This window comes from Saccoglossus kowalevskii, chromosome 9 (genome assembly GCF_978046115.1).
Source record: "Saccoglossus kowalevskii chromosome 9, keSacKowa6.1, whole genome shotgun sequence".
NCBI classification, from domain to species: domain Eukaryota; kingdom Metazoa; phylum Hemichordata; class Enteropneusta; family Harrimaniidae; genus Saccoglossus; species Saccoglossus kowalevskii.
The window spans coordinates 18,603,776-18,618,010 of NC_140649.1; the positions used below are offsets into that span (position 1 = coordinate 18,603,776).

The window sequence follows — 14,235 nt, forward strand, 5'->3', positions numbered from 1 at the left end:
GCAGATTGTAAACTGCCACAATTGTATTCATATGCAGATTGTAAACTGCCACAATTGTTTTCATATGCAGATTGTAAACTGCCACAATTGTTTTCATATGCAGATTGTAAACTGCCACAATTGTTTTCATATGCAGATTGTAAACTGCCACAATTGTATTCATATGCAGATTGTAAACTGCCACAATTGTATTCATATGCAGATTGTAAACTGCCACAATTGTATTCATATGCAGATTGTAAACTGCCACAATTGTTTTCATATGCAGATTGTAAACTGCCACAATTGTATTCATATGCAGATTGTAAACTGCCACAATTGTTTTCATATGCAGATTGTAAACTGCCACAATTGTTTTCATATGCAGATTGTAAACTGCCACAATTGTTTTCATATGCAGATTGTAAACTGCCACAATTGTTTTCATATGCAGATTGTAAACTGCCACAATTGTTTTCATATGCAGATTGTAAACCACTATATAGCTGTATTCACAATTCACACTATGTACGTTTGTCAGTTGTGTAGTAACAAATGGGCGTTCTAAAACCGGCATCTATATTTTACGGCAATTTTCACCTTCTAACTCATTCTTGAATGATCTATTATGCTTCTTGACTTGTTAGAAAAACTCATTGGCTTTCTATTATGAATTTCATTTTCCAGTGCTGTCCAAATATTTTGTGAATAGCATTCAAGCCCAAGGCCAAGAGAGTGTCACAACTAGTTATTATTATTCCTTTATTTTGTTGATAAAAATTAAACAGTTAATACAATCACAAATTATACTATTCATACTTTGAAAAAGGTTTTAGAGTTGGGGAATATTTTGAATACATTGTTGTACAGTACTCTGAAGAAAGGTAAAAAAGGAAATGTTCTTATTTACATAAATATTGTTATTAATATAAAAACCAATCATATAGCTTAACATTCAGCTAACTACAAACTGACCAAAATGGACAAATAAAAATTGTGCCCGCCTGACTATATACTGAACTAATGAAGATGAAACCGATAATATCAAGTTTTTTCACCAAATAAAGAGAATGTTTGATACTATAATTTAATCAATATTCTGGTTTTGCTTTGAGCAAGTAAAAATCCAAAGTATACATTTTAATACAGAGAATCTAGAAAATTAAGAATTATATTCAACTATTATTCGTAAGGCCAGATATTTATTATCCCTTGTTTCGCGAACCCGCCGGATGAACAGGAGCCGAAAATGAGATAAAAATTTTATTTCAGCGTAATTTCTCGCGCCTGCCGACTTGTAAGTGCAAAAAATTGCTAAAAATTTTTTATTTTTATCTTCATTTTTTTTGCATTTTCCTGGGAGTATCATGATCAAAGTACTGAAGTCTCGCACAGATGAGAAACAAGGTTATACATGGAATAACATTTTATTTCATTTCTTCTCTTCGATCAATGATCTCACTTACAATTCTTTGAGAATCACACTAATCTAATGGAAAAAAAGAATTAATTTTATTTTTCTTCCGCCCTCCTCAAAAAAATTGCCTTATAAAAACTCGAGAAACAAGGAATAAAAAAAGTCTGGCCTAAAAGTTTGCAAGGGTGTTAAGTATTTATCTGAACTTGCTCCTCTAATTGCGGAATAATTGCAAATCATCAAATGTTGCCTGCAGTCCATTGAAAACATCAAATAAGTCACATAATAGTCCTACATGCCCCCAATGAAACTCTAGTTTCGTTCACATTCAAAACATCAATGAATATTTTAGAGAATTATTTACACACAACCTTCAATCATTTTACCCAGAGGTCACTGTGAAATTGTAAGTCCGTAGCCCTTTGATCTAGAGTGGTATTTGGTATACTCTTCTCAAGTTATCCAGTACACACAACCTTCAATCATTTTACCCAGAGGTCACTGTGAAATTGTAAGTCCGTAGCCCTTTGATCTAGATTGGTATTTGGTATACTCTTCTCAAGTTATCCAGTACACACAACCTTCAATCATTTTACCCAGAGGTCACTGTGAAATTGTAAGTCCATAGCCCTTTGATCTAGATTGGTATTTGGTATACTCTTCTCAAGTTATCCAGTACACACAACCTTCAATCATTTTACCCAGAGGTCACTGTGAAATTGTAAGTCCGTAGCCCTTTGATCTAGATTGGTATTTGGTATACTCTTCTCAAGTTATCCAGTACACACAACCTTCAATCATTTTACCCAGAGGTCACTGTGAAATTGTAAGTCCGTAGCCCTTTGATCTAGATTGGTATTTTGTATACTCTTCTCAAGTTATCCAGTAAATCTTGCTTTTCACCTGGTGGGAGGAAGCTTGACTTTGCTGCATTAAAAGTCTGTATAAACAAGTGAAAGATAAAAAACTATGTATTTAATATGCACCAGAAGCAATAAAATGTGTGCGGTTTTCCTGATAAAGCTGCAAATCAGTGAGAAAAAAAATACAATGTCAATTTCGCCTATCATATTTAAAATACCAAAATAAAAATCAATCACCATTCTTAGTTTTTTTGACAAAAGGAGGTATATCCGCCATCTAAATGACCTCATCTAAAAACTATGATTGTGGGTTGACAACGTTGTGGATAATAAATGTAATTAGAGGTATGTATTCAAAAGTTTACTTTCAATGTCGATTTCTTGCATTAGTTATTTTGAAATATTTAAAAAAAAATATTTTAAATCTTTATTTTAGGTAAGTGAATGTTGGCACCAAAATTCATACATGTATTCCTGATATTTGTCTCGATTACATTGTAACCCATTATCTCAATTTCCATAAAAATCACATTATGCAATATACACATTGATTGTACTACAATAGGTGATTTTCCGTACAATTGCGAGATCTCGCGAGATGCATGAAAGACGCGCGTCGAACGTCTGCCGCAAAAATCGAACGATTTGATTTTGAACTCGAATTTCCTTATTTCGTAGCTCACACCGACCGGCCGATCTTCGACAGAGGAATATTGCTTCCGAATACCCTTAATCAAAATTGCCTATCATCAAATGTGGACAGCACATTATTAAGCATGGAAATGTCCCCGAAATACTTTCGCGTTTGTCGAATCCCACGCGATGTTTGACGCCACTACGACGCTATGACCTTTGTTTGTCCTGTTTTTACATTTGATTTCACGCATAACGCGTGATTCTTGCAGTGTACGGAAAATGGTCTATTATACAATCTCTTGGTGGAATATGGTATGATGATGTTAGCTATGAATGCTATAGGAAAGATGTACTGTCTTTATGATTTGTGGAAGCTATGGATCTAGGTTTAATATTTGATTGTCAATTCATCTCTATCCCCTCCCTTACCAATTTCGTCATTTGCATCTCATTCAATCCCAGTTTATTGTATGCAATGCTAAACTCGTCATCCAAGGTGTTGAGAAAAATACCCGGGTCATCTGTACTCAGAGAAAAATTTACATCATCCATAGCAAATCTGAAATAAAATATCAGGTTATTGAAAGTCATAATTCTGACACAATATGTGAATGTTACATGATAATTATGTTAGTTTAAAATTAATGAGTAAGTCGTCAGATGCTATGTAGCCTGACAAGGTGGTGCCCTGGACTGCTGCGACCCCCGCCAACAAGTTGGCGTAGGTGGCGCCCTGGACTGCTGCGACCCCCACCAACAAGTTGGCGTAGGTGGCGCCCTGGACTGCTGCGACCCCCACCAGTCCAGGGCGCCACCTACGCCAACTTGTTAGGCTAGATGCTATGCAGACTCTGATTTTGAATAATTTATGCGTTGACACCTGATTGACAGCTGTAAGAATTATTGGGGGGTCGTCTGAGTGCTGTTCTGGCATAAGTTATTTTCAGAGCAGAAAAGTCTTGTTCACAACAATGGACACAATTTTCATTGTAAAGGATAATAAATTGGAACAAAAATTTTTGCATCAGGATCCATTACCAAGTCCCTGGCTGAGTTTGAGTCGCAGTACAATTTTACTCTGAATCAATTCAAACCACTCAGGGTTCCTACAAACTTTGTTCTGTTTAAAATTGATGCAATTACCTGACTAAATAAATAAGGAGGGGAAATTATTCATGTGCTTGATATCAATGAAAGTGATGGGTCATGTGATTCCAAACCCTACCTTATTATGATTGGTAAAACTATTAATAGACTAATTTGTACCATTGACCATCAAGTGTTCATTTGACCCCATAAATCACAAAATCATCCCATATGTAATCAGAAAACAGTCAATACTGATATTAAAAACCAACAATAACACTATTGTTTTATTTTTGGTACATATGTAACTAATATCCAGTTACTTAACAACTAAAGAATGCAAAGGAACCAAAAAATGGATCAAGTCAGCACTAAAGTTATAATTCAGGGTGAAAAAACACTAAAATGTTGACCAGCTAGCACAGTGTTTCTGAATCGTTTAACGAAATATATGTCAACAGATGAATTGTGTGGTGCTGGTTTAAGGTGTCACTAACATTAAAGTGCATATAATTAGGTAAATGATGTGAAATATTAAATATGAGAATTCAATGAAACACAAAATGCATGCATACAAATAAAATATGTTAAAAATATATTTTTTTTTAAATCAATTACTTTAATTCAATGGCCATACCTTTTTACAGGATGATTGACATAGTCTTGACAGACTCCTGTATAATAACTTGATGTGAGTGAGACTTCAAAATGTGTATTAAGACTCTTCACTCTTTCATAAAGTTGATCGTCTTCTAATACTTTGTACCCGTGACCAATTCTGTCAACACTCATCTTGTCAATGGCTTCCAGTACCGATTCTGATGATGTGCTCTCTCCAGCATGGGCAGTACGATGTACACCACAGCGAGCCGCTTCCTAAAGCAACCACATTAAATTAATTGCACATTAATAGTTATACTATTAACATAATCTGTTAAGCAAAATAATTGCAACAGGCAGTGTAAAATATATTAGAATGTATAATTTGTCTGACTGTGCCTGGCGCTAGTACTAGAACAATGAAATTAAAGCTGTAAACAACATCACAGGGATGTAAGTTTTACAAGGTGACCAGCTATTAAATAAATGTCAAACTGTAATGCACTTGGCACATACATAGTGCAAGCTAAATTTAAGATTAGTGTGGTTAATGGTTCGGTAAGTGGTAAATATGTATCTATAATAGATCCTAGATGGAAATCTGCTTTTTGCACACTATATCCACAGTCAGCTGGCGCACACGTGATAATAAAATAAATACGATATTTACTAAATGGGGGCCGCCATCTTGAATGACGTCAATAAGAGAGAAGTTGTATATCCACAGTCAGCTGTCGCACACGTGATAATAAAATAAATACGATATTTACTAAATGGGGGCCGCCATCTTGAATGACGTCAATAAGAGAGAAGTTGTAAAACGCGTTTTTCAGATTCCTACAAATCAAGACAATCTTGTGAAAGATTGGTATTTTTGCCTTGATTTGTAGGAATCTGAAAAACGCGTTTCACAACTTGTCTCTTATTTAGTTTTATGCGTCATTCAAGATGGCGGTCCCCACATAGTAAATATCAAATTTATTTTATTATCACATGTGCGCCAGCTGACTGTGACTATATCCAGGTAGTAGTAAACTTGTACCTATAACAAATGTGTATCTATAATAGATCTGTGAATAATTAATGAGGTCACATGACCATCTGGTTCACATTTCTACAATGCTGAACCCGGCAAGCAATTCTACACACAGTATTAATACATATTAACTGTGTAGCTGACGAGAAAAAATTAAATTACTTTTACCTTGAATTTAATGGAATTAGACGTGTAAAAAGAAGCATAACAATATGCACAGATCACTTATGACTGTATGGTCTAGGGGTTAGCATGTTCGTTTTGCATATCATAGGTTATAATCTTTCATTAGGCAAGATAAACTACTGCACTTGAAACAGTTCCGATAAAAGCCAATGCAATCAAATATTGTTAAACATAATATGGTCTCCAACCAATACAAAGTCACTGCCATATAGTTTGTCTGCATTACTAATCACGAACTGTCATGTTATTGACAACCATTCACATGCGAATACTTATTATCATTAGTTTAAAGGGTGGTGGTTGTGGCACTGCGCATGTGCGACACTTGTGTTGATAAACATTGATTTTCCCACAATTCAATGCGCTTTTCTAATGAAATCACAGATTCAAGTTTTGATCTGGGTGTGACATGCACTAAGTACCTTTCAATCACTAAAGAAATTACCTAGTAAAGGCTTGGTAAAGTTGTACTCGTTGGTCTGTACAACAGTCAAAGTTGCCATATCTCGCGCATGCGTGGCTCGGCGACCACCGTCTTTAACATGCATTTGCGCATATATTTCCAATGTACAATTACTTCACACACCGTTTTCAAAATATATTAACACACCATGGTTGCAACATTAATTTTCGTGAAATATGTATTGCAGGATATTAGACTAGGAAAACTGCAATACACATATAGTGACTAAAATAAAGAAATCACATATGTAAACATCACAGTGCTCCCCTAAAATATAATAATAGTCTAAGAACATATATCCAGCGTTGCCTCTGGGCCACGTGACCAATTATTAAAACTGCAACTCTAACTTAATAAAAATGCTTCATGTACAATTTCAGAGTACTGGAAGTCTTTGAAAATTATAGGCATGTACATTGAAGCTGCATTGTGAACTGAACACTGCCATGCTTGCTTTAGCTTCAGTTTGAATTTCATGGTTCGTTCCAAACATGTTTTATGTCAGTAGCAAGTATGAATGAAATAAATCCATACAAATTTTTACTTTTGGTGCGGCATTCTTGATCTTGAAATAAACCCATGTGTGACAAAAAGATGTAATATGTATGTGTGAATTGAATATAATTATACCCTAGGTGTCTGAGATATAGGTGTATAATAGTTTGCCAGTTATACAGATGAAGGATGGTGAAGACTAACGAAAATTAACTATACTATCAAATCTATCTACAATTATTTTGGGTCCATGGTCAAGCTGGTTTTTGAGAAAAAACTAAAAATAATATACATGAAATGCCATTTTCTTATTTTTCCATTAAAAAGCATATTGTCACTTTTTAATATTCCAAACATCGTAAAGTACCTTGTTAGATACTACACATCTTTTTTCACCATATGTCACCATGTCACAAAGCAAAATTTTGAGATATTGAGATTTTTCGTACCAGAGAAAACATTGGTAAATGTCTTAAAACAATTGATTGAACGATTTTATCTGAACTGAGTATGGTTACCCATATTTGTAATTCATTCATCCTTGTAGCATGATATATCAAATATGAAAAATAAAGAATATTACAAAATGTTACGTTATATGTAGAATCCAACTTTAAAATGTTTCATTTATAAGAACAAAGCATACCTGATATATTTGTATATGCAAAGGATCTGATGGAACACATTCATATGCTGCAATATCTATACCAACATTGGGATTATCTTGAAACTCACGACACAATGTTAACACCTCTGCTGACCATTCTGAGTTGAATAAAAAAAAGCACACAGATTATTGAACAATTCAGCAGATAAGATAAGTACTGGCAATTATCCGTGCTAAATACAGCGTAAATTAAATTAAGGTGGGTAAGAATACATCAAGTGAATACAATTCCCGACAAAGATAGCTGAATACACCCAATATCCTTGTAAAATACAGCCTGGGTACATCAAGTTATGATGGGTGAAAATACAAATGATCACAAAAATGCATTTTTGCCTGTAGTCATTCCTCATTGAAAGATATATTTCACTATATTCTAGACGAATGACTAACGAACACAGTTGTAGATTATAATGTTGCCTTCAGCTCCTCATATTTCCACAAGCCTTACCTGGTTTATGTCTGATACAGCAAAGTATCGTGTTCCCTTTGATACCAAAGTCTCGACAGCCTTCTTGTAGTCCTTTATTGACATACTCTACAACATCTCTTGGTCTCAGCTGACCGGCTTTTTGACCCCACTCAAGGGACACATCACAGTTGGCCAGTAAGTGAGGGGAATAACGAGCTTCAAAGTATGCCACGCCTTGTTTGGCTTCATATTCACATAATTCATAGGCAATCCTTTTGATAGCTTCGCCATCGCCGCTGAATGTACATAATGGAATTAACACACATAATATAATTGCACTATAAGTAGCCCATGCACTTACATTGGTAGACTGGCGCAGTCGGGCGATTAATTTGTTTTTGTAGTATAAATACAATTAAAAAAATCACGAAATGGTGTTAGCGCGAAATCACCTGTAACTGCGAAATCACCCCGACTGGTTTATTCTGCATGGCCCTCTATCGACACTGCAGGAACCCGTCGATTTTTCAACGGGTAATTATGTTAGTGAGTGTTTTAATTGACAATCATCTAGGCCAATCACAACGTCTCTTCAACTGACCTCTGACCGAAAAGACGTCGGCTGATTGTAGCAGCCGATTTTTTTTTACACATTGTGATTAATCAGAAATGACGACTACGAAAAACTCGAATTTCAACGTGCCGCCATGTTGGGTCTGCAGTGTGACATTTACCATGTTGACCTCATTATGCACGTATTTCCGTGCCCACCTCATTATAATACGTGCAATTCATGAATATTTAATAGCAATGAATTTCCTGCAGAATAAACCATTTCGCGCTAACACCTCCATTTCGCGAATTTTTTAATTTTATTTAAACTACAAAAAACAAATTAATCGCCTCGACTGCGCCAGTCTATTACATTGGTTACTTATGTAAGTTATTAATGGTCAAATTATTTTAATGACTCAGTATACAACAAATTGGGTAATACATGTATATATATAATAATGTATATCTCATTTGCACTAAATACTATTTGAATACAAAATTTACATTAAACCAACAACTTCTGACATAACCTAGTCTCGTTCATTATTAGTGTAAATTCACAGGAGTGGATGTTTTCATATGTGCAATGATCAAGTCATGTGACAAAAATATTACTCTGGAGCAACTGGATTTGTTTCAACAAAATGGCCACCATTATACTGGAATAGAACACTTTCTAATATTTGATATGAATGCATTTCCTTACAATTTTATCGTCTTCAATAATGGTGGGAAAATGCGAGCATGAAACCCGTTTAGGAGAAGAATTACCGGTAGTGTAGGAGACGAAAAAGAATTTGACAGACCTGATTATACTTAAAAAATAAAATGCCATGTTGACATCGCTAATACAGAAATTTCCATGGAAACACAGTTTGGTACTCTATTTTATTTGCTTTCAGACAAAGTTTTCATTTATAAAATATAAACAATTTGTTTTTTTTTAAATTTCTCCAGTTTTACTGGTTTATGGCCACACCGTAATGACACATAAATTATTATACTTACGCTAATGTTGGCATAAAGACTCCAAACGTAGATAAAATTTTTGGCAAATTGCTTGCTTCGAGACTGGTGACATAATCTTTGAATTCTTCAAAGTTTTTCCCAGGAAGATTTATTCCTTTTTTCCTACAAATAAAAAGGCACACGAGTCATGTCATGACATAGATTCTGTTGTTTTTAACAAAAGTATATCTGAGTGTATTAGTACACATTTGTACAGTGTACCCGGTACGTCTAAAATTATGATCATTTGTATACCCAATATCCTGATACATTTTAATATCTCGTGAGAACCGTTTCATTATGCAACAGATTTGAACCAAATTCATCAATGAATATCTGAAACATGGTTCCACAAAGACTTGCAATTGTTGCATTATTAATTCTGATGACATATACAACAGGCATGATGCAAACTGACGTTTGTTGTGCAGTTCCTTCATTATTTATTCTAATTGCAATAGTTGTATTACAGACAACCTGCAAACTAGAATCAGTTGCGGCTATTTAAAAACCGGTATGAAAATTCACGACACAAATGAATATTCATGACATGTTTAATGAAAATGTGAGACTTTTATGCATTTTTTTTTTTTTGCTTAAACATTTTCATAAGTCCATCCATGCCAAAAATATAGATCCAGAACTGAATTCTTTCAGTCGGCCATTTTGAACCCCGTCAAAACAAAACAAACAAAATATTAATGACATGTGTTCATTTATTCATAGGATCTATATGTAGGCTGTGTGCAACTATCACTCATATATACTCACTGTCCTAAGTCCCAGACTGTGGATGATTTTGCTGAACCATCTAAATGAACATGCAATTCAACCTGTTAAGAAAGTATAGATCACTGATTTATGGTAACATTACAGTCAAAACATATATACATGATAGAATCTGACAAATCTGTCAACAAACAAATCTAACCTCTAATTAGTCTGAGTGTTAGGTAATCGGGTTAGATAACCAATCATGCAGGCACAGTCTTGTAAGTGAATACGTATTGACTCAAAATTAATAGTCCCCAAATCAAATGTTCTGAAAATGTCTGATAATTTCAGGGAAATAATTCTGATCATATACAAAAAATGACATAGGGCATTATAATTAACTGTGCTTGCTTGTTGTCTACTTGATTGTACTAACGACAGATTTATATATGCATGGTAAGTAACGGTAGTATCACATATGGCTCGGATTGATACCAAATTCACTTATGTCTGCTGACGTTAAACTAAGAGAAAATATCATGAAATTATATATTCCAATACATGTGCATGGTTGTGTGATGCCTATACTACATGTGTGGACTGGTGAACAACCCAGGGCAGCAGTCCCATTAAGTACACCACATTACATGTATCTATTATCTATGATGTATTTCTGGCTAAGATTGCGTCTTCAGTTGTGCATTGGCTTTACATATTATCAGATCTCCAACATTTGTTACATTGTGGAAACAGATGCTTATTCATAAGCAAGTAATCTCAAATACCACAGTGCTATTTTCACGTTAAAACATCGATATGAGAGAAATGAATGCAGATGCAGGGTTTTCTGGGAATAGGTAACATGGCTCAGAAAATAATGTACAGGTAATTGATATATTCTGCAGTAGATTAATCAAAGTTTTCCCACCAAGGGTGTACATAATCACAAGGTCATAGCTACTGAAACATGAATACTGATACAAAGATAAGCCATGGAGGAGTAGTGATGAAACGCCAGAATACATTGTGAAACAAGCAGTGGTAGCTCTGGAATACGAATTTTGTATATAAGATGATATAAGATGGTGTATTTTTTCCATCTAATAAGGTAGAAGCCACATAATAATAATAATAATCATAATAATAATAATTTACATAATAATAATAATTTACATAATAATATAATTGCCTATGCATAGAATGACTGTAATTAACCCGCAACATCGGAGAGATGAGAAATAAATCCCACAACATATAGCACAAAACTTGTTTATGTATATGCTCTTTCAGTCTCTGTCACTTCTGCATTTTAGTTTTAGTATTAGCAAAGTTAAAATTAGCCAACACAGTATGCCAACACAGTATGCCAACACCAAAGCTTATTTCACTACCACAACTGAAGGTAATGTATATTTTTCAGAACTCAAAACTCAGAACCAACTTTTCAGAATCTCAAAACTAACTTTTCAGAACCTCAGAACCAACTTCCCAGAACCCAACTTCAAAATTGCTTCTTTATCATCGGAAGTCATCTTTTAGGTTATTATTAATATGACCACACCCAACCCCCAAAATACGCAAATTAGCTAAATCCAGTTATTTTCTTTGATCTCAGCAACCATTGAGCCGATTTCGTTCATATTTGGTAGGATTAATCCTTGGCACGAGTAGATGTGCTTTTGGCAATAATGACCATGCCCTCCCAAAAATATGCTAATTAGAATAAATGATCTGCCTCTTCACATAAATAGTAGCATTGACATGTATGCTAACGATTCTACCATAATTACTAGTGCAGGGTGTCTTTCTGAAATCGAGATGACTCTCCAATCCGATTTAAATATTTACAGTTGGTGCAGAAATAATAGAATGGCTGTAAATTGTGAAAAGACAAAAACAATGATTGTCACAACACAACAAAAACGTAATCACTTAAATAAACTAAACTGTAAACTTAGTGAAATTGAATCACAAACAGTTAAGTGTGAAAAAATAATCGTTGTCCTTGTAGATGAAAATCTAACATGGAGGCCTCACTGTGATAAGGTTTTCAAGAAAGTAAACAGTAACATTGCTTTACTAAGGATATAAGAAAATGTTAACGCACTAGAAAGAACGATGCTCACTGTATGAAAGCAGGAACTGAATGATGCGATGAGAGTAGCCAAGACTAAGGGACGCCGTGGATGCACTAACGTGATTGGCTAAGATGGCAAAATGTAAACACATGATGGTTCATGGGATACTAACTAAAATAGCACAAACTAGGGAATGATCTATAAAGTAAATACGAGTTACATAATCAAGGGTGGAAGTGAGCTAGCTGACTGATAAAGGTCAATGGAGTGGGAGACAAAGAGTGCACATTTCAGTGCGTTAACATACAATTACAAATGTTTTGTAATAGTCACATATACAAGAAAACTTTTTTATAATAGTTATATACTACCTCATTTTGATTATTTCTGTCAGTTGTGGGGAGCAACCCCCCACATGAGGAAGTTGCATAAAATTCAAAAACAAGCTCTGAGAGTTATGTGTGACAGGAAGCACCAACCATGGAGGTAATCTCTTTTCTACCTCCATGCACCAACTGAGCAATTATTTAAAAGAATGTATATAATGCCATTACCAGATTAGTTTATAAGAATGTATGTATGGTCTACAAATGTTTAAATGACCTTGTGCCACCATATATGGGTAGCCTTTTTAGTGTAATTAATCACACAGAGTTACTAGATCTAAAGCACAGCAATTATTGCAAACTCCAGCTACAGCCAAGGATTTTTATCCTAGAGGTTTCACTATTAATGGTGCAAAACAACAGAAAAGTGTTAATTTTAATGTAAGATCTACAAACTCGCTTTCTGGATTCAAAAGATCATATTTGAAAGAATATTTCTGTAAATTGTTAGTGTATTTTTATAGTTGTATTGTAATATTGTTCACTTGTGCCTGCACAGTGTGAGTTTGCTCTGCTCCCAGCCAATCATAGCCTGTTTATTTCGACCAATCAGCTCACATCTTTGTCAACCAATCAGCTTCTTTTCGCCAGCCATCATAGCCAGCTTGTGCACATGGACTGTAGCGTCCCTACCTCTTTTGTTTTCTGTTGTTCAGCAGTTTTATTCATTGTTTTTTACGCGTCACTGCTATACAAGCATTGTATTCTCTTCGCTCGTTATCCCACCACCATCCCCTTCGTCCCCCTCTTTTTTGGCTAGCTTCCTCCTACCAGTCGGGGCATTGGATTTCATCCTGACCCCCATTTCAAGGTCGGGCGGCCTCATACAGGTTTTCCCCCTCCTTCTTTTGGATCCCGAAATCCATTGCTCAGAGGAACACGTGCTGTCTTGGTGGGTAGAAGTGGGCCACCTGGCCAATTTTGTAGTTTTATGAATTGTATCTTATTGAATTGTAATTTTATTAGTTTTGTAGTTTGTGTCTGCAAGTCATTTTTGCTCAATAAACTTGTTTTTGCCTTTTACTCGTTTACGCGCGTGGAGTGTCTTTACAAATATTGTAGTATTGATTTTGTATTTAGAGGGCCCTGGGGTAGATAAGCATCTTTGTTGAAGCTTACCAGGCTACCCTCATTAAATAAGGTTTAATAAATAACAATAATGAATAATAAATATTGTAGCACATGACATAGTTTATGTCAAAAAAAAAATTCATATATGATAACTATATGATAATTCCCCCAAGAACGCATTTGTAGAATCATTTGTGTTGACTGATCTGTTCTGCCACGCCCTCTACAGTTGTCACTGCGTTTTTGAGATGATAAATATGCTAATGAGTAGCATTAATTATAAGCTGCCAACCAATAAGAAAGGCAGCCTTTGGTCAGACCTGTTCTACGCAACTATAACTGGTCACGGGTTCCAAAACGTCACTGCATATCATGAATAATTAAGAGCAATGAACAAGCCTGTGAATAGACAAGTAATGGTAATTTTTCATTGGATCAAAATTCTAGAAAGGATTAAAAAATTGCCATGGCTGGGCCATAGGCACTAAAACTTATAAAGGGTTTTGGCTAAATCCAAGATGGTGGTCAAAATTTTTGACCAATCAGAATGCTGGAAGCAGATTGTTATAGTTCAGACAGGTAC

At 34.9% G+C, this 14,235-nt stretch overlaps 1 protein-coding gene across 2 annotated transcripts in view; it reads right to left on the reverse strand.

Annotated features, from left to right (window-relative positions):
* Positions 1-727: 727 nt before the first annotated feature.
* The window catches only part of LOC100377048 (adenosine deaminase-like), a 43,043-nt gene continuing 29,535 nt past the window's right edge, over positions 728-14,235 (reverse strand). For both annotated transcript variants that reach the window (XM_085503261.1, XM_085503262.1), the window contains exons 2-8: positions 10,175-10,236; positions 9,404-9,526; positions 7,880-8,136; positions 7,408-7,526; positions 4,619-4,857; positions 3,325-3,454; positions 728-2,336 (exon numbers count right to left, since the gene is read on the reverse strand). In XM_085503261.1, the coding sequence (XP_085359387.1) occupies positions 2,244-2,336; positions 3,325-3,454; positions 4,619-4,857; positions 7,408-7,526; positions 7,880-8,136; positions 9,404-9,526; positions 10,175-10,236 (1,023 nt within the window). In that variant the 3' untranslated portion in view covers positions 728-2,243. The remainder of the gene's footprint in view (positions 2,337-3,324; positions 3,455-4,618; positions 4,858-7,407; positions 7,527-7,879; positions 8,137-9,403; positions 9,527-10,174; positions 10,237-14,235) is intronic.